The sequence below is a fragment of the Aspergillus foveolatus genome (genome assembly GCF_047715535.1).
Source record: "Aspergillus foveolatus strain CBS 279.81 unplaced genomic scaffold BDW70scaffold_92, whole genome shotgun sequence".
Classification (NCBI taxonomy): domain Eukaryota; kingdom Fungi; phylum Ascomycota; class Eurotiomycetes; order Eurotiales; family Aspergillaceae; genus Aspergillus; species Aspergillus foveolatus.
In genome coordinates this window covers 1-18,314 of record NW_027396156.1, presented here as the reverse complement: position 1 = coordinate 18,314, position 18,314 = coordinate 1, and the positions used below count along the sequence as shown (strand labels likewise).

General features: G+C 54.1%; 8 protein-coding genes across 8 annotated transcripts; 2 read left to right on the top strand and 6 right to left on the bottom strand.

The window, feature by feature from the left end:
- Nucleotides 1-226: 226 nt before the first annotated feature.
- On the bottom strand, nucleotides 227-817 carry BDW70DRAFT_153853 (uncharacterized protein; the record flags this gene model as incomplete). Its single annotated transcript, XM_073739723.1, has 1 exon — nucleotides 227-817. The coding sequence occupies one exon, from the start codon at nucleotides 815-817 to the stop codon at nucleotides 227-229; it is 591 nt and encodes a 196-aa protein (XP_073591637.1).
- Nucleotides 818-2,367: 1,550 nt separating this feature from the next.
- BDW70DRAFT_144296 (phosphatidylserine decarboxylase family protein) lies at nucleotides 2,368-3,826 on the bottom strand (the record flags this gene model as incomplete). Its single annotated transcript, XM_073738229.1, has 2 exons — nucleotides 2,368-3,736; nucleotides 3,788-3,826. Coding segments are annotated over 2 exons (1,342 nt in total), but the record flags the coding sequence as incomplete, so codon positions are not given.
- Nucleotides 3,827-3,889: 63 nt separating this feature from the next.
- On the bottom strand, nucleotides 3,890-5,469 carry BDW70DRAFT_172056 (uncharacterized protein; the record flags this gene model as incomplete). Its single annotated transcript, XM_073743393.1, has 5 exons — nucleotides 3,890-4,510; nucleotides 4,557-4,621; nucleotides 4,671-5,062; nucleotides 5,153-5,260; nucleotides 5,308-5,469. 5 exons carry the CDS (start codon nucleotides 5,467-5,469, stop codon nucleotides 3,921-3,923), a joined length of 1,317 nt encoding a protein of 438 aa, XP_073591635.1. The 3' UTR covers nucleotides 3,890-3,920.
- An 880-nt stretch (nucleotides 5,470-6,349) lies between these two features.
- On the top strand, nucleotides 6,350-8,019 carry BDW70DRAFT_172054 (molybdenum cofactor guanylyltransferase). Its single transcript, XM_073743392.1, has one exon. The coding sequence runs from the start codon at nucleotides 6,782-6,784 to the stop codon at nucleotides 7,466-7,468; it is 687 nt and encodes a 228-aa protein (XP_073591634.1). The 5' UTR covers nucleotides 6,350-6,781; the 3' UTR covers nucleotides 7,469-8,019.
- BDW70DRAFT_172050 (molybdopterin molybdotransferase MoeA) lies at nucleotides 7,150-8,808 on the bottom strand. Its single transcript, XM_073743391.1, has one exon. The coding sequence runs from the start codon at nucleotides 8,802-8,804 to the stop codon at nucleotides 7,479-7,481; it is 1,326 nt and encodes a 441-aa protein (XP_073591633.1). The 5' UTR covers nucleotides 8,805-8,808; the 3' UTR covers nucleotides 7,150-7,478.
- Nucleotides 8,809-9,005: 197 nt separating this feature from the next.
- BDW70DRAFT_172047 (molybdopterin oxidoreductase family protein) lies at nucleotides 9,006-12,198 on the top strand (the record flags this gene model as incomplete). The annotated part of the gene is made up of 5 exons (XM_073743390.1): nucleotides 9,006-9,151; nucleotides 9,196-9,306; nucleotides 9,364-9,599; nucleotides 9,640-11,403; nucleotides 11,465-12,198. 5 exons carry the CDS (start codon nucleotides 9,006-9,008, stop codon nucleotides 12,196-12,198), a joined length of 2,991 nt encoding a protein of 996 aa, XP_073591632.1.
- A 41-nt stretch (nucleotides 12,199-12,239) lies between these two features.
- On the bottom strand, nucleotides 12,240-13,645 carry BDW70DRAFT_153847 (uncharacterized protein; the record flags this gene model as incomplete). The annotated part of the gene is made up of 6 exons (XM_073739722.1): nucleotides 12,240-12,640; nucleotides 12,702-12,769; nucleotides 12,815-13,194; nucleotides 13,230-13,321; nucleotides 13,375-13,411; nucleotides 13,469-13,645. The coding sequence occupies 6 exons, from the start codon at nucleotides 13,643-13,645 to the stop codon at nucleotides 12,240-12,242; spliced, it is 1,155 nt and encodes a 384-aa protein (XP_073591631.1).
- An 868-nt stretch (nucleotides 13,646-14,513) lies between these two features.
- Nucleotides 14,514-16,764, bottom strand: BDW70DRAFT_172046 (alpha-galactosidase; the record flags this gene model as incomplete). The annotated part of the gene is made up of 2 exons (XM_073743389.1): nucleotides 14,514-16,050; nucleotides 16,121-16,764. The coding sequence occupies 2 exons, from the start codon at nucleotides 16,762-16,764 to the stop codon at nucleotides 14,514-14,516; spliced, it is 2,181 nt and encodes a 726-aa protein (XP_073591630.1).
- Between the last annotated feature and the right edge of the window lie 1,550 nt (nucleotides 16,765-18,314).

The window sequence follows — 18,314 nt, the reverse complement described above, 5'->3', positions numbered from 1 at the left end:
ACGACAGTGCTGTGAATAACGAAAATGTCCGAGATGGTCCAAGGCTCTGCTACGTTTTTGCGAGAATTATAGAGGCTCATTGTCTTATTGAAATACTTCATCCTAACAAGCACTATGATATTTAAACTGCGGGGTCGTAGAGTTGCCGTGCCGAGGCGCCGTAGTCATAATAAATGTCCATAATTACAGTCATCCTGTTCAGCAGTACGTCAAGTCAAATCCCTCCTTAAAAGAGATCATTAGGCTTAGGGTAGTCCGTCACATCGGGTGAGCGCCTGTCATTTTCAGCATTGTCGCGTTGTCTGGTCACGGCCATGGTATCAGGCTCGTTACTCGGTCCAGGGGCTGGAAGGCGCTCCGTAATATCCAGAGACTCATGACGGCTGTTGCTCCCTATTTCACGGCCTTTGGTTGGCGGACATGTCTTGGTATATGCCGGAGGGTGCTCGTAACGAGGGAGGTCTTCAAGCTCAACGTCAACCTCAGGCGCGGGCTCGGGCTCGGGCTCTGCCTGACTTGGATCTCGGACGTTGTAGGGCAAGTACCATCCGTGAAAGAAATTGCTGGTATATTCCTCCTGGTTCACAGAGGGCCGAAAACCAGACAGACGACGCTCAGTCAAATGCCGGGGGCGGCAAGTCTGCCACTCGGTCTCGCCTTCAAGCTCACATTCGTCGAATACGCTTCTAGTTCTTTCTCTGTTTCGAGCACCTGAATGGGAACGGGAACGGGAACGGGAACGAGAACGAGAACGAGAGCGACAGAAGGAAGAGGACAAGGTTTCGGTGATGCGAGAGAAGCCTTTGGTCAACCACATGGCGACGAGGATCAGGACAGAGCCGAAAATGATGAGGTACATAGCAATTGCGACGTCGCGGTTCATTTTCTTGAAGCGTCTCACCCTCTTGCGTGAGTTAAAATGCAGATATAAGAGTATGATTTGCCGTTCTGCCAGTATCAAAGCACATGAGGATTGAGAGAAGAGTTCCTTCGCAGGTGGATTGTTGTGTTACAGACGGCTTGCTATGAACGAGTTATCCCTAGGACAGGATAGAGTCTGTTAATTCGCTCGCCGAGGGGTAGAAGCTACAGAGCTCAGTCTTCCACGGCTGCTATAATTGGGGTCGAGCGTGCACCTTGTTTCGCTTAAGAGCAACCGTGGGCTTTGTCTGGGGAGCAGGACGGCTGTCTCGACTGTATTAGGATAACAAGTGGAAGAGCTCGAACTCTGGATGTCGATCAGAATCACCAGTGCATGCTGCTGAGGAGACAAAGAGGCGGCTCTTAGAAGAAGAAGGATTTATTTGAATGGATATGTTGAAGTGGGAGGATGTGGTAGAGTCTTATTCACTTCGACCATTCACTCCCACAAGAAATGCCCCGAGCAGGTAACAATATAATGCACCTTGAAAAGTACAGGAACTGAATCATGGAGCAGACTTAGAGTCTTACAGTTGAGCTTTTTCTGGCTCTCGCAGATACTCTAGTGCTCTTGCATGGAGAACTTTCTTCTTGACAACGGAGGACGAACTGTTTTGATGGACAATGACGACTGGGAAACCAATGACTATTCGCTCGAAATCTACTAAGCACAGAGACGCAAGACAGAATAGCAGTCCGCCTATTCAAGAAAACTCCAGGACTCGTGTGCGGTTTGTTCCCTTTCCGCCTACACTTCCTCTCTACCACGTTCGTGATAAGAGAAGTATCAAGAATGGTGCCGGAGTTGATGTCAGCAGCAGGAATAATAGAGCTGTACAGATAGCCGCATTAAGCGAGCGATTTGTGTCTACTTGGTTGGAGCAATAAAATGCCGTCTCGCGCTGGACTTGCTCTTTCGTAGGAATGAATATAGTGAGTACGTCTGTAGGGAAAGAAGACGACACAAGCAGGTGAATTGTTAAAAAGGTGAATGCCTAGTTTTCGCAATACCATTCAGAAAGACCATTGAATGAGGATGGTTCTTAGTATATCAGATTGTTCAGTAGTACTGGTATGGTGTGCGCTCCGTTGCAGGCAGATAGACTACGTTGGGACCAGAATATAAGACTGACAGGCAAGTAGCATTGCTATGAATCCCACAGGTACATGAAAAGCCACCTCCTCGCATATCAACGAGGCCCTTCAGCTAACTACCGTGCCTCGTCCACCTGTCTCGCCATTCCTTCTGCCAAGGGTTGACAGCTCTGATATGGGCCGGCTCCTCACCTTCATTTCACTGTCCCCCAAAATATTCGGTTTGCCAGCAACAAGCCCACTTCGATTTTATTGAACTTTTATTCACTCAGATCATCAGCGGTCTGGTACGCAACGGCAGTCATGCTCTGATCATAGAGCAAAGCAGGCTACTAGGATACAGTAAAGGAATTTCCCAAATAAAACAGTCTATTTTGTATTCGCTCACTCTACTGCAGACAACAATATATGCAATCACTAAGGCTTCACGACTCCCAGCTGGCTATTAACAGCAACATTCCTCCCCAGATCCGGCGACGGCAGACCCTGAACATCGACGCCCTTCCTGAAAAGAAGACAGTGCGTCGACCCCCCGAAATGAAACATCCCCAGCTGATCGCCCTTTCTAACGTGCTCGCCTTCCTTGACCGTGATATCGCATGTCGAGACTTCGCACATGCCAACCCCAAGGAACGCCATGAGCCCGATTGCCGGGTTATCGCATTCGATCAGGATAATGGCCCGTGTTGCGACACAAGTGAGGTATTCCTGCGTCGTGACTTCGCCGCCCGGATCGATTCCCTGCTCCTTTGGCTTGTTCTCTTCTTCGTCCCATAGTCCCTCGAACAGCGGCTCAGAGTAGTAGGTCCCATCGACCACATACGCTCTGACGATCTTGCCGCTGACGGGTGCATGCCACCGGTGATAGCTGAGTGCGCTCAAAAACGCTTGATAAACAGTGCCCCCTTCAAACTGCGGAGTGACAGGGTCGTGCGAGAGCATATCAGCGACCGAATACGGCTGGCCTTTGATCCAGAACGTATCCCTTGCCTTGACTCCCCGGGCGACCTTGTACGGCTGGGACTCGCAGGCGTTGGCGATGACCGTGTCGTCGTCAGGCGACGCGACAGGCCGAACTCCGGGCCGAAAGGTACGAGTGAAAAAGTCGTCCCAGGACTTGTACCCGTGGTATTTGGCGGACGGATCGCAAACGAACAGCTTGTCAAACTCGTGGTCTGTTCCAAGAGGGAGGTTGGCGACGTGCATAAGATTGCTCTTGCCCGTCTCACCAAACCACCCGTACTCGTCATCCCCGAGGGCCTTGGCCGAGTCCTCTGAGGACAGGTACTCGCCCCAAGCGTTCAAGACCTTCTTCAACATTGCGTTGATGTCAGGGTCAAGATAGGCCGCGTACCCGCTCGGCGTGCCCATCGACCAGTCAAGGACCGCATTGATCGGTAGCCCGACAAGGCCGACTTTAAGAGAGAAGTCATTCCACGAGGGCGCCGTCGTGATAAGGTGATTCAGGACTTGCAGCATGTGATGATAGTCCCGGATCTGCGAGCAGCCTGTCGGGTCCTTGCAGTAGTGGCGGTTCTTGGGGACCTCGGCGAACATGGCGGAGATGAGCATGTAGACGCGGGTGTTTGTTTCAATCAGATGCTGAAACTCCTTGAGAACTGGATGTAATTCCTTGTCCTGTTTACTGTCGACGTGGGCAATAACGCCGCCAAGCCACTTGTGGTGATCGTCATAGCCGGGGGGCATCCAATGGCCCACTCTACGCCTTGTCAGTTACTTTGGTTTTGGTATAGAAGAGAGATCGGCATACCGGTGATAGCGGTGCGTGGTAGAGCTATGAGAAGGCATAATGAATGTACTCTATAACCTAACATGTTATCCTGGTTATGAGAAGGGAAAAGCAGGATCATATATACACAGGCCTGGATAGCATCATGCTGACGTCAGAACTCGTACGTGTAGCCCGCATAGCCCGCACTATAACCCCCATTATTCCGCCGTCCATTATTAAACTGCGGTGTCTGTGCTGGCGCCGGTGCTGGAATCGGTGATGGGATCGGTGATGGAGTCGGTGATTGATTTAATGCTGGAACCGGGGCCAGACTGTACTGGCCTTGGAATCCAAAGTTCGACGCAGCCGGAGTTGACGGGTCTTTGGACACGGCGAACGTCTGGTACACGCTGACCGAGCCCTTCCTCGGCGGCGGCAGTATAGGGCTCAAAGCAACCGTGCTATTATCGTCCATGCTCTGCCCCAGCGGCGCCGTGATTGAGGTCACTACTGTGTGTGAATCCTCCCCGAGATCGGGTCGCCAGTATTTCGGGTCTTCGATGCCTGGCATCGAGGCGTTCGCAGTCAACGTCGACAGGGCGTACTTCTTGGTTGTCTTCCGGCCGGGCGTGCCCTGGCCTTTGTACGAGGAGCCTCCGTCGAGGAACCAGCGGAATAAGGGACGAAGGGTGATGAGGCTGCCGGCGATGATAGCGAGACCGGTCTCGACGACCGACCAGATGGCGATCTGGTAGGTCGAGTCTGGAGGGTCAGTCGCGGGCAGCAAGGACCGCAGAGGAGCACTCACAGAGGAAATCTGGATCTGAGTAGTTTTCGAGGTAGGGCAATCTGATGACGACGGCGACACTCGCGCTTGTTCACGTTAGCCCCTGGATGAAAAATTGCCATGCATTCAACGTACATTGCGCCCAAGCTGAGAACTCCCACCAATGCAAGCTTTGTCCGCCGGCTCATCTGCAGACTCCAGATCAGACACGCCGGCAGAATGCCGAGCGTAATGTCGCAGACGATCGTCAGCGAGCTGTAGCAGTACGCAATAATGAGCAGGATTTCTGTGGATATGCATTTGCCCTGCTTGAGGATATCGGTCTGTTCCCAAAAATACTGGACTGGCCAGCAGTCAAACAACAGGACGAGCCAGAACACCAGCCCGATGACAACGACGACAGCACAGACTACCCAGAGGATGAATCGATGCAGACGACGAACGGCGAGTCGGAGGAGGGCCAGGGCGATGGCGATCTTCGCAACGGCGGATGCCCACAGATAGAGCATCTGGCCCAGCCACCATAACTATACGACAAGACAAAGAGCGTTTAGCCCACTATCTCCACCACTATCGTCGAGTGTTCGTCGACCGAGAGAACTATGAGGGTTACATACCTTCAACGCCCTCTGCAGCTGATCCAGACTCGTGAATTCGGAGACCTTATGGCCCACGCCTGCAGCAGGCGCGAGCATGCACAGAGCGCACAATGCGATAAATAGCGCCTACTTCGGTCAGTCAGCCCTGCTTCTATACCTGCAAACCAACATACCAGCGCCGTCAACATCAACGCATCGTCCCAGCCGAATGCGCGTACGAGGTAGACCCGGACAAAGCAGCGCAGGAAGACGGCGACGATGGAGAGACCAACCATCACCGCCGCCACTACGAAGATTGCCAGACTGTGCCCAACCAGGGGCAGCGTCTCGTACATCTTGACCGGGCGGGCGGGGGAAACCAGAGTAGCTGGGGGACCAGAGGGCAGGACGGACGACCTTATACTCAGGTGCTCTCTGATCAGCAGGGAGCCCGTTTAAGAGGACCGCGACGATCGTGGGCATCTGTTTCATGTCACGGAGCAAGGACTGGCAAGCCTGCAATGGATATGGGAAGAGAGTCCCCAGTCTAGGGGCAGGCGAGCAGAGTCTTCCAGCAGCCATGGCATCTCGTGCAGCAGAACAGTGGGGGGCGTGCTCCGCCCCCCACTGCCCAGCCTGGAGCTCGATCGATGGTTCACAAGGATCTGGATGATGCATCTCCCGAGTCAGAATCCAGATGGCCTGGTCCCGCTTGACTATGTTCGGCAGTCTCGCCGTGCACTAACCGCTCCACGAGTCATGATCTCAACCAGGAGATCGTCGCAGTGCCATGCAAAAGCAACTGACTTCTGGGCCTAGAATTGCCGACTGAGCCTAACTCTCTCCTATTCTTTGAGAACCAAAGCAGGATAGGGGCTTAATAGCTTCAGCTTCATTCGTGGCATGATAGACCATAGCGATGTTCTTCTACATACGATGGTTGGATGTGGGTGGGCAGTGCACTGTTGAAACACTCCACCAGCAGCACTTTATGAAGCTGACCGGGCTCCCGATCTTCGTGGTACCAATGCAAACTCAAATGCAAACTCCAAGGGCGAGACTCTGTAACTCGAACTCTTTATCATTAACCGGAAGTTTCTTTTTTGACGTTCACTTGCAGTTGGGAAGTGCACCCCGAGGGCGAGGCCCGGTGCCGTGCTAGAGGCTCAGCTATGGTTCTCTCGGTTCGACGGTCTGAAACACAACAAAAGTAAAATAAAATAAAATAAAATAAATAGATAAAATAGCTCCGTCTTTGGAGCCAGATCAGCAAGAATTCGCCCGAATAGGAAAATCCGGGGCCGTGCGTATTCCCATTGCAGTATGATGCGAAACTGGGGCCTTATGAGTGCTCCGCTGCAGGATCGGTCCACGGATGCACTCTGAAACTCAGGCACAATCACGATAAACACAAAAAAACATGGAAAATTAGGTGGCCTCTACAGGCCGAGAGTGCCAGATTTTGTAATTGAGAACAGTTCGGTATTATGGAAAAATCTTCCGAAGGATTGAAGCTCATGTATGAAATAGATGAGTAGATGCCGGGAATCAGTGCATTCCCGGCAGTTATATATAATGGCGTCATATTGATGTCAGGCAGTGGTTTATCTGTTGGACATAGTGCACCCATTTCATGCAGAGCTCTGATAATTGCTGAAATCATGCATTATGGTCCAACCGCTTCTCCTCGCCGGCGGTCGTTCTACGCGCATGGGATCTCGCAAGGAACTGCTTTGCCTGGCTGACATCCCCGTCTACGAACACCAGCTTATCCGGCTCCATCTGGCCTGTCCAGAGTCTGACACAATCTTTCTCTCTCTTCCCAGCCCGGCCGCGCTGGCGCAGATCCTGGAGAACCCGAACGTGGAGCGGCTGGGACCGGACACTCTGCAATTGCGCCATCGAGCACGCTCTGTGCGAGTGCAGGTGGTCTACGACCACCTTGACGAGCATGGCCAGGCGCAAGACCGGGGCCCGGCCGGCGGCCTGCTCGCGGCGCATGCGCACGATCGGAGCGTCACCTGGCTCGTGGTCGCCTGCGACTACCCGTTCTTCTCGGTCGCCGCTGTACGCGAGCTCTGTCGGGAGATGGAGGGCGCTCTCACGTGCTTTGAGAACGCAGACGGGATCTATGAGCCTCTGCTGGGGATCTGGACACCGTCTGCTCTGGCGCTGCTGGAAGAGAACGTCAAGAAGGGCATTCTAGGTCCAAAGTCCGTTGTCATCAAGAGCAGAGGCAAGACGATCCGACCGCGGAACGAGAACTGGCTGTTCAATATGAACACGCCTGCCGAATACGAGCAGGCCCGGACGCTGAGCGAAGAGATCGCATCAATTACAGAGGACCTCAGTTGATAGGGCTGAGTTATAGCGGGTATACATCGACTCGACTACCCGTCCGCATTTCGGACACTCCGCTCGGGATGTGCGCCCAGCAGTTAGCCTGTAGAAACGGCCTCGTCTTGCCGGGACTGTGGTCGTCGATGATCCAAACTTGCCCAGATTGCGTCGAGATCGCCGGCCGGAAGATGTCTGGCCCTTCGCGGAATGTCAAGACTTTGCCTGCCGCCCCGTTACATGGCTCTGCCTCTCCGTTGGAGAGCCGCAGTGCGGCCGCCTGCGGCTCCTCTGGGCTCTGCCGCTGGAGAGTCCTGAGATATGGCAGAGCAAAGAACCGGAGGCAGGCAGCCGCCGCGACCGTGTTCCCAGGCAGTCCGAAGAATGCCGTCTCGCGCGTCTCGCGAGGCGTCGGGAGCATGGCGAACAGGATTGGATGGCCAGGCTTGACGGCGACCTTGTGGAAGACAGTCCGGCCTCCTATACGTTTGACTAGACCGGGGATGATGTCGCAGCGACCAGCAGAGACGGCGCCAGAAGTGACAATCATATCATACCCATCCAGCGCCCGCACAATCGACTCCTCCATGACTGCTGGATTGTCTTGGAGGACCCCGCGAAAGACCACGTCAAACCCCCATTGCCGAAGGATCGAAGTGAGGTAGGGGCCATTGGCGTCGTGGATCATGAACCGGTGCGCCTTGCTGCCGTCAGACAGCAACTCGGATCCGGTCGAGAAGACGGCAATCCGGGGCCTGCGCAGAACTGGAATCTCCCTGAGACCCACCGAGGCCATTGCCATGATATGCTGCGGCTGGATACAGTCGCCGGCCTCGATTATACGATCACCCTGGGTAAAGTCGCCTCCAGCAAAGCGCCTGTGCTGCCACCGTCTGACTGGCTTGCAGACGGAAACGTACCGGCGCTGCGAGGGAGGACACCGATCCTCCTGCACGACTACCTCCTCAATCGGGACGCTGCAGTCGAATCGCTCCCACTCCTCGCCAGTAGGAAAGGGAGCCCCCGTCATGATCTCTACGCAGGGGGGGATGCCATCCTTCGCATCCCTCAGACCGTCCGCAGCCGGATACGGCCGGTCGCCGGCTGTCGTGGTAGCCATGACCTCAAACGTGACTGGCGTCTCGGGACTGGCAGCCTCTGTTGCAGTAGAACTCAAAGCGAATCCGTCCATGGCGGAGGTATCGTACTCGGGGGTGGAAATAGGGCTGGTGATTCTCTCAGCTGCGACTCGGTCGCAGGCACTGTAGATCGAACATCGCTCTCTCTGTAACGAACCGTGTCTTTGAGCCTCAGTCTTGACTAGACGTACTGCATCGGCGTATGATAGAGCCATTTTTGATTTTTTGATATTTTTTGACGTTTTTCAGTGTATCCAAAATCCAATTTTTTAGAATGGCCCTGCCTGGGCAGCTTCAAAAATATCTGGGAATCCCCGCGCGCATCATGATGAGGTCATAAGGGCCATGCGAACACCTCCATTCATGATTTGTAACTGCACCCAACCCACTCGTCAAGAGCCTCAGCCTGAGTCAAGATGCCCGAGTGCACAGAGAGTAGAGACTCCATCAAGAATATCTGGGGCGAGCGCACCCCGTACAAGCACCAGTGGCCCACCCGCTGCGACAGCCATCTGGTCGATACCCCGGACACATGGGTCCAGAGCGCTTGCGTGCTGTGCAGGTATTTTCCGTTCACCTCCACCTAGTGCCATGCTGATTAAATAGCAACGGCTGCGGCCTCGATATTGGAGTCAAGGAGGGTAAGGTCGTTGGCGTGCGCGGGCGAACCGTCGACCGGGTGAATAAAGGACGGCTTGGGCCAAAGGGCCTGAATGGGTGAGTACTAAGGCCTGAACACTTGAACTAGCCATACAAGGACTGAGACGTAGCCAGCTGGATTTCGATCAACCATCCCGACCGTCTCACGCACCCGCTGATACGGCGCAATGGCAAGCTAGAGCGCGCGAGCTGGGATGAGGCCATGTTGTTGATCGTGGAGCGGGCAAAGGATATCCAGTCGCGGCTTACCAATCATGGCATTGCTTTCTATACGAGTGGACAGTTGCTCCTGGAAGAGTATTATGTTCTTGCGATGGTCGGGAAGGCCGGGCTGAATACATTGCATATGTGTGCAACCCTTGACCCTAATTCCATCTTATTGATCTCAAGACGCTAAGCCTATGAACAGGGACGGAAATACTCGGCTATGTACTGCAACGGCCGCTGCCAGCATGCGTGAGTCGTTTGGCAGCGACGGCCAGCCGGGGTCCTATGCAGACATCGATTATACCGACTGCCTGTTCCTGGTCGGGCACAATATGGCCGCCACGCAGACGGTGCTATGGACGCGGGTTTTGGACAGGCTGGAAGGGCCCGATCCGCCCAAACTCATTGTCGTCGACCCTCGAACGTCAGACACAGCTAAGAAGGCGACTATTCACGTCAGGCCTAGACTCGGGACGAACGTGGCGCTCTTGAACGGACTACAGCACCTGATCATCAAGAACGGCTGGGTCAACGACCAGTATGTGGCTTCGCATGTCTGCGGGCTAGAAGAGCTCAAGAAGGTCGTCGAAAAGTATACTCCTGAATACGTGGAAAGGATTACCGGCGTGCCGGTAGCCCAGCTTCACGAGACTGCAGAGGCACTGGCACTATCCGGCAGTCTGCTCTCCACGGCCCTTCAGGGCGTCTACCAGTCCAACCAAGCCACCGCGGCGGCGTGCCAGATCAACAACATCAACCTCTTGCTTGGGCACATCGGCAAGCCCGGAAGCGGAATCCTGCAAATGAACGGGCAGCCCACAGCGCAGAACAACCGCGAAACCGGCTGCGACGGCGAGTTCCCAGGCTTTCGCAACCACCAGAACCCGAACCACATAAGGGATATCGCAAGAGTCTGGAACATCAACTACGAGCAAGTACCGCACTGGAGTGAGCCGACGCATATTATGAACATGCTCAACTACATCGAAAGCGGCTCCATCGAGATGTTCTGGGTGTCAGGCACCAACCCGCTCGTCAGCCTGCCGCACCTCTACCGCGTGCGCCAGCTGCTCACGAAACCCGACCTGTTTGTCGTCGTGCAGGATCTCTTCCTCACAGAGACGGCAGCGATCGCAGACGTCGTCCTCCCGGCCGCCCAATGGGCCGAGAAGACCGGCTGCTTCACCAACGTCGATCGCACGATGCACCTGAGCCGCAAGGCTGTCGACCCGCCAGGCGAAGCTAAAGCCGATCTCGACATCTTCCTCGATTTTGCTCGAAGGATGGACTTTAGGAATAAGGACGGGGGGCCGTTGATCCCGTTCACGCATCCCGAGGAGGTGTTTGAAGAATGGAAGAAGATGTCCTACGGGCGTCCCCTTGACTGCAGCGACCTCACGTATGAGAAGCTGTCCGGCGGGTCTGGGATCCAGTGGCCATGCACAAAGGAGTATCCGTATGGCAAGGAGAGGCTGTTCGACGATGGCAAGTTCTTCACGGACACTGACTACTGTGAGAGCTACGGCCACGATCTGGAGACCGGGACGCCACTGACGAAGGGACAATACGAGGCGATGAATCCCGCTGGACGCGCGATATTAAAGGCAGCTCATTACCGGAAACCGTGGGAATTGCCAGACGAGGATTTTCCTTTTCACCTCTCGACAGGCCGGAACGTATTCCATTTCCACACGCGGACGAAGACGGGTCGCAGCAAGAGGCTGCAGAATGCCGACAAGGATGCCTGCCTCGTCATCTGCCAGGCTGATGCAGATGAGATCGGCGTCACGAATGGGGAGATGGTGATTGTCAAATCAAGGAGGGGCCAGGTTGAGCTGCCTGTAAAGATCGAGGGGATCAGCAAGGGCCACGTCTTCATTCCCTTTCATTTCGGGTATTGGGATTCGAAGGATCATAGGGCCAGAGCAGCAAATGAACTCACCATCGGTAGGTCTCACATTCACTCGTACCTTATACCACCAGACTCCCATTGACAGTGTACGCTTAGAACAATGGGATCCGGTCTCCAAGCAACCCATGTTCAAGTCCGGCGCAGTACGGATCGAGAAATGCGTGCAGAAAGAGAACGAGCCACCCATCTCGCGTGAGAGACACAGCGAAGCTATCCAGAACGTTGAATCTAACAAGGCCAACGCCACGGAAACCCGCAAGGACGGGCAAGAGAGCCGCGTCCGCTGGCTGGAGATGTGGCTCGGCGCAACGCACGAGTCCCTCGAGACGCTCCGCCAGATCTACGACAAGCTCATTCCCCAGCTTGTCCACGACCTCGAGATCCAGGCCGGACTAGGAGTCATGCGCCGGATCGCAGCAGACATCATAACCAAGCTTGAACCCATTGTGCAACGGTACCACGAGAGCCGCATCTACGGACGGGGGGTCTGCGAGCGGCTTCGGAAGGCTCTGTTCCCGATGGAAGACGACAAGGATAACTCTTACGAGACACTGATTGTCCTCCAATCGCTCGAGATGTTCCTGACGTATATCGACGGGCACTTGACGGCATTATCGCCTGCGAGCCAGGCGCTCTGGGACCAGGAGTTTGTGGATGCTGTTTCATTTGCAACACAGCATATTCAGAGGCAGAAAGCGTGGGTTACCACGCATATCAAGGTCAAGAGTCCGCAGACGCTGCTTGTACCTCAGAGGCCACCGATAGCAGTTGACGCTGATCGTGATGAGGAGGCGGTTGAAGATGTGCTGGTTAGGGAGTTTTACTACTGAAAATACAGATTATGAATGCTTGGAATATGGATTGTAGCAAGTTATTTAGAAGTCAAAGCCTTTTGCGGCTTCTGTATCCTCTCATCTGCAACTTCAGAGGCCGGTAACAGCGTCAGGTGTATATCACTCGCATTTCCATCTCCATCTCCCTCATCTTTCCTGGCGCCCCAGGCCATGGCTGAGAAGGAAACCAGATTATTGGGGTTCGTATGTGCATATGCACTCGGCTGGATTGCGCCCCGCTGCGAGCGCGAGCGCGACGTGCCAGGCTCAGTATTGCTGCGACTGTTAATGGTTCGATATGGATACGACCGTTTTGCCAACGAGCCAAAGCACTGCGGTAGAATCCTCTTCAAGAGCGCTGCGATAGCTGGCATGCAGATGCAGATGACGCCCACGCCGGACTCAATGACACCAAAGTAGGAGAGCTCGCCGCCGTTGTCTGCAATGTAGAATTATGCTTTAGTGACTTCTGCATTACGTTATGGATGAGAAGGACATACAGGTGATATTGTACGTCGTGATAGAGTGAAAGAGGTGTGTGATGCGGAGGATATCTGCAACGATAATCCTACATTCATAAGCCTTTGAACAATAGGGGGAGAACAAAACTCACAGCACGCCCATCGAGAACATACTTAGCACCCTGACCTTCTTCTGCAGGGGCAAATTCAGTCTCGCCAGCAATGGCAACGGCAGAACCATAACCACCACATCGAGTGCGATATTGACAGGAGGTATGACCTTGAAGGCTGTCTGACTGACACAGTACCCGGTCGAAACGCCATCAAACCGAGTCCAGAAATACGATGGCGGCATGCAGTCGAGTACACTAGCCACCACGGACCCGACTCCATAAGCAGAGCACAAGAAGATCATTGTGTATGCGATGCGCTTGAATGAGTCTGTCGTGAAGATGCGAAGGTAGAAGAAGAGGATGGAGAGCTTTGCGAGGGAGACAGAGAGGTAGAAGGCTATGATGCCGGCGTAGAAGAGCTGGCAAAGGGTACTACTGTTAGAGAAGAGGATACGAGGGGTTGGAGGTTGGCATCTACCTTCATCTGCAGGATGATTTGGTCGGCCTGGAGCGCCCACATGTCTGTTCCCCAGCCTAAGTTTGCTCCTGATTGTCTTGGTCAGATAGGCTGCTGGACAGACATCTATACGAAGACATACCATGAATCATAAGGATCATATCCACCAATGCCGTGCACTATACCGGTCAGATACAATCTAGGTCCCATGTTGTCGCGCCGAGAGCAAACCGCACATATGTACCAATTCCAATCCCATCATCAATACCAAATGAAGCAGACAGCGGCGGTCGTGCCATGAGTCTGAGACCCAGGGCTGAAGTTGTTAAAATAATGAAAATCCATCCGACGGCCAGCTGGGTGGATTTGCGGTTTCGCGGGGGGATTTCGCAAACCGTACTTGTCACACCCATTGCGTCTGGCTTGCAGATTCTCGTCAGTATAGAAGGGAAGAGCGGATGAGAAACGTGAGTGGAGCATTACAGAGGTACTCGCGTAGTTCGCAGTGGTTCTCGAAGCAGGAGTTTATGCTGCCATACAGGGCTGTGCAGACTGCGTTCTCTACGTCGGTGCAGTTGTCGAATGACGTCGAAAGACAACTTTTCTGTCCATAATCAGCCTAAAACCAAGGACCACGGCATAATAAAGACTCCATGAAAAATCATACAGCGCATTCGGGCAACCGGACAAGTGCGTCGCATGCCCCGTCCGCCAACGTAACCGCCGATGACGAGATGAAGGCCAGCAGGTACAACGGAAACATCCACATCCTGGTCATTTCTCGAAGGCCAAGACAAAATGCACTGTCTTGGAGGGTGGCTTCCTTCAGCTTTGAGAAAGGGGGACCCTGATCTGGTTATACGTCGTCTCAGGAAATAGCGAGCATGTGGGAGGCTAACGGCCTTGCAGTGATCGCACGTCAAAAGCGCCTCTGCTGTGTCTCGACCAGTCAAATGCCCTGAAACAACGATCAGTCAAATGCTAACGCTAGCCCCGTCCGCCAAGTTTAAACGGCCGTGAATCGCAGCGGGGGACCGGAAATTTCCTGACCTGGTCTCCGGCAATTCGACCCAGCCGTTTCTTCAAGGGTCTACTGCTAGTGCGTCTGTCGCAGAAAAACAGCAGTGGAGAGGCCGAAGTGATTGGTCTACTGTATTGATCTACAGCCATATCTAAGGCGGCTCGATGTCATCCCTGGCTCGCCAATTTTTGCGGCGTGTTTCAGCCACCCCCTCACAGGAATACTATTAGAGTTGCCCTAGACAAGTACACGGGCTCCAATTACTCTCTCTCTATGAAGGCAACTCTACTACCATAATCCCCCCTGAATGAATACTGCAACCCCAGATTCATCAGCATCGACCCGGAATACGGCCCCTCTCCATCAACCCGATACAGCGCCCCGTCCTCTAAACCCTGCAATCTCACCCGTGGTAAGGCATGGTTGACCATTGGCGCCAGTTGGAAGAAGAACAGGACACCCTGTGCCCGGTTCTCGGAAAGGAACAGCGCCGCTGGCCAGTTCGAATCCTCCGGTAAAGCTAACCGCCACAGGTCGCCCTTAACCACAATCGGGCTGATCTTTTCCGCTAGGGCTATCAAGCCGGGAATGTCTCTTCTCTCGGACTCGGTCAGGTGGGCTGGGTCGAGTTCTAGGCCGAAGGAGCCGCACATCATGGCGACGTGAGCGCGGAAGGCCAGGGGAGTGGTGCGGCCGGTCTGATGATTTGGCACGGACGATATATGCCCCCCCATTGTGCTGGCCGGATATGCAAGAGAGGTGCCGAACTGGATGAAGATCCGCTCGACCGCATCGCTGTCGTCGGATGTCCATACTTGGGGGAAGTACTGCAGGATTCCTGGGTCGAAGCGGCCCCCGCCCGATGCGCAGCCCTCCCAGATTACATTAGGAAAGCGGGTGGTGAGGACATCAAACACGCGGTAGGCCCCTAGCATATAGGCGTGATTTGCGCTTGGAGATGGTGTCTCTGCGAGTCCACGGTTGTGATCCCACTTGACATATGCGATGTCAGCGGCGTTTAGGATCTCCGACATTGCGCTGATGATGAACTCCTGCACCTCCGGCAGACCCAGGTTAAGCACAAGCTGGTTGCGCTGCTCAGTCCGTGGATAATTCCCAGCATGAAGAACCCAGTCGGGGTGTTGCTGGTAGAGCGTGGATCTAGGGTTAACCATCTCTGGCTCAGCCCAGATCCCAAAGCGCATGTTTTTCTGCGAATTCGCGACCTTCAGCGCAGTAATCCTGTTCACTAACGGCGCCAGCCCATCTGGAAATCTGGCCGGATTGGGGATCCAATCGCCCAAGCCGGCGTCATCAGAGGTCCGCGGATGCTCGTCCCCAAACCAGCCGTCATCCATGACGAGCAGCTTGACGCCCAACGCCGCCGCCTCCTGTGCGAGACGGTACATACGGTCCTGGTCGATATTAAAATATAGCCCCTCCCAGCTATTCAAAAGGACGGGGCGGTCTTCAGTCGCGAAATTGCTCTTCATCAGGTGTTTCCGGTACAGTCCATGGAGGGAGCGGGACATCCCTCCAATCCCACTGCTGGAGTAGACGGCAGCACACTCGGGCGAGTCAAATTTCTCGCCAGGCTTGAGAGTCCAGGACAGCTGGTTCGGTCCGATGGAGACGCGCGTCAGCCCCTGCGAGGCTTTCTCGACATTGATGGTGAAGGATCCGCTGTAGATGAGCGAGAACCCCCATGCTTCACCTTGTGATTCGGTGGTGGACGGGTGCACAAGAGCGACGAATGGATTATGCAGATGTGAGGAGAAGCCGGTGGTGCTGCCAAAACTGCAGTGGTAAAGGTCAGCGTTGTCGCAGAAAAAAAATACAAAAAAAAGTGTGCAAATGATATACTTACCTCTGCACCCCGTAGTCCACCTTGCGCCGCAGACGATGAGCCTCTCTCGCCCAGTCGCCTCGTAGCCCGATCATCTCGAATTCGTCAAAAGGGAAATCAACACTGAGACTTGCAAGCGACTCAATCGTAACATCACTATTGCTCTTATTCGTGATACTCGCACTGCGTATTATGGCATCATACTTCGGAAACACCGTATACTTCAACTCCGCGGCTAGGTCGCTATATGGATCGAGCAACCGTACAATGAGCGTGGTCGCATCATCAGCACCCCCAAAGACCCCTGGCAGTCCAGACGTAGGGACTTCCTTTCCTTGAACGATTTCATGCTCCCGATACCGAAACGCCGAGACGGTATGCCCTTCAGCCTGCCGGATCCTAAACGCAGGAACCCGAAAGTCTCCCCGGCCTTGATCAGGGAACTCGCGCCGTACGCGGTCTGGCATCCCCGTCCACCCATCAACGATGGGCTCAGGATCGACGGGGATAGGGCCGGTAATTGAGCCGCCGAAATGGTCGGACCGCAAGTCGGCGGAGGGCTCATCGACGTGGAACCGGTAGGAGAGTGTGGTACCGTTGAGAGCAAAGGTTGTGCCAGTGACTTGCACTGATTCTAAGACATCTCTGGCTTTGAAATTGGTCATTTTGGAGGGGATGTGGAGGTTGACTGATCGAGACTTCGGAGAAGTAGGTATAGTGGATTTATACGGACAGGATCGCATGGTGGGCTGGCACTAACCGAAAACGACACGGGAATGGTCCGAGGGCGCATACGACAAGCATATTTATTTGCGTATACATGACTAGCATCGTATGAAAGACTCAAACGAGTGTATGACAGGTCAGACCCTGTATGTGAGATGACGAAATAAACCCGTCTAATAAAATCCCGTTGGTCGGGCGGAAAATGGCGGGGCAGACAACATAATAATAGGATATAAACCCCGTTCATACATCTGAAGGGTAGATCATAGCAAGTAGTAGCAGGCATCTAGAACAAATCTAGGAGAACGGCGCCTATTACTTGCATCTCAATCACAGAGTTGTCGGCGTCGGGGACTCCACGCTGACGGGATCAGACGCCCTTCACCGAGAGAGTCTAAAAATGCCAGAAGAAAAAGCGTCAAGGCGAATAAAGACAATTATATGGACCCTGTCGGATGCATCCTCGACAATCTGGTCCTGCTCGCGGCACTGTCTGAGGGCTTCTGTCGTTGCCGCAAACCAAACCCAGAGCTTGGCTGTTGGCTGCTGGTTATGCAGCCGAGAGCTTTGTATATAAAACATGCTCAAGACAACCGACAATCCCTGCTAGTGAAGGTACAACTATATAGCGACCGTATTCAAATCTTGCAAATGGGCTGGTCGTTAGCGCTATCTGGCAAGTCGCTTAGTTAGACACTTGTTTCTCTCGCCCATAAACGCCTATGCAATTGTTTGTTCTGTTGCTCTGGGTAAGCTGATGGGTAGGCTATTCTTCTGGCTGCGCAAATGCATCCTGCTAGAGGGAGACCACTAGCAGTAACGGGAAACTATCTCTTTGAGGTAGCGGGCCGTAGCATTATAGTGGTGACCAGAGGGTACTAGAAAGGTGTGTTTCCAGTTCGTACCTGGACCGTGGCTGCGTGGTATCGCCGGCATTTCAACAGATGCCTCCAACTCGTACTTGGGCCGCAGGAACGTGGTATCGCCAACATATCCTACTAGACGGGCCTGCGGAGACCCTATAGTGGCTCGGGAGGACGGATGCGCATGTCGGTTAGCCTAGAGAGGGAGAGTATTATGCCTGACTCGTACTCAGGTCCCCAGGAGCATCCTGGTGCGGTATCGCAGATAGTACTATTGCCCGTGCGGCTGGCTTAAGGTGCGAACTCCAGAGATGTTTGCAGCAGCAGAACTTTTTGGGCCGGGGTTCTGCCAATAGGGGCGGGTAAAATCACTACCTGGGCAAGAATACCAGGTAGAAGATGGTACTGGAATCGACCGGACTTGTTAAGGCTTTGCCACAGGCGACCGCGAGCCGCCCAACCCCTATTGTCTCTGGCGCCAATTGCCCAAATAGCCGCAGAGACTACCGCAGGCAGGCCCAAAACCAGGCTTAAAAGGATCCTACAGCTCCTCCTCAGCCCCCTGCCAGAGCGCGCTATAATAGAGCTGCCTCTCCCTCCATTATGCATGCTCCCAACAGACAACA

What these genes read in the sequence shown, in the direction of transcription:
- BDW70DRAFT_172054 (XM_073743392.1), top strand. Translation starts at nt 6,782, where the DNA reads ATGGTCCAACCGCTTCTCCTCGCCGGCGGTCGTTCTACGCGCATGGGA.
- BDW70DRAFT_172050 (XM_073743391.1), bottom strand. Translation starts at nt 8,804, where the DNA reads ATGGCTCTATCATACGCCGATGCAGTACGTCTAGTCAAGACTGAGGCT.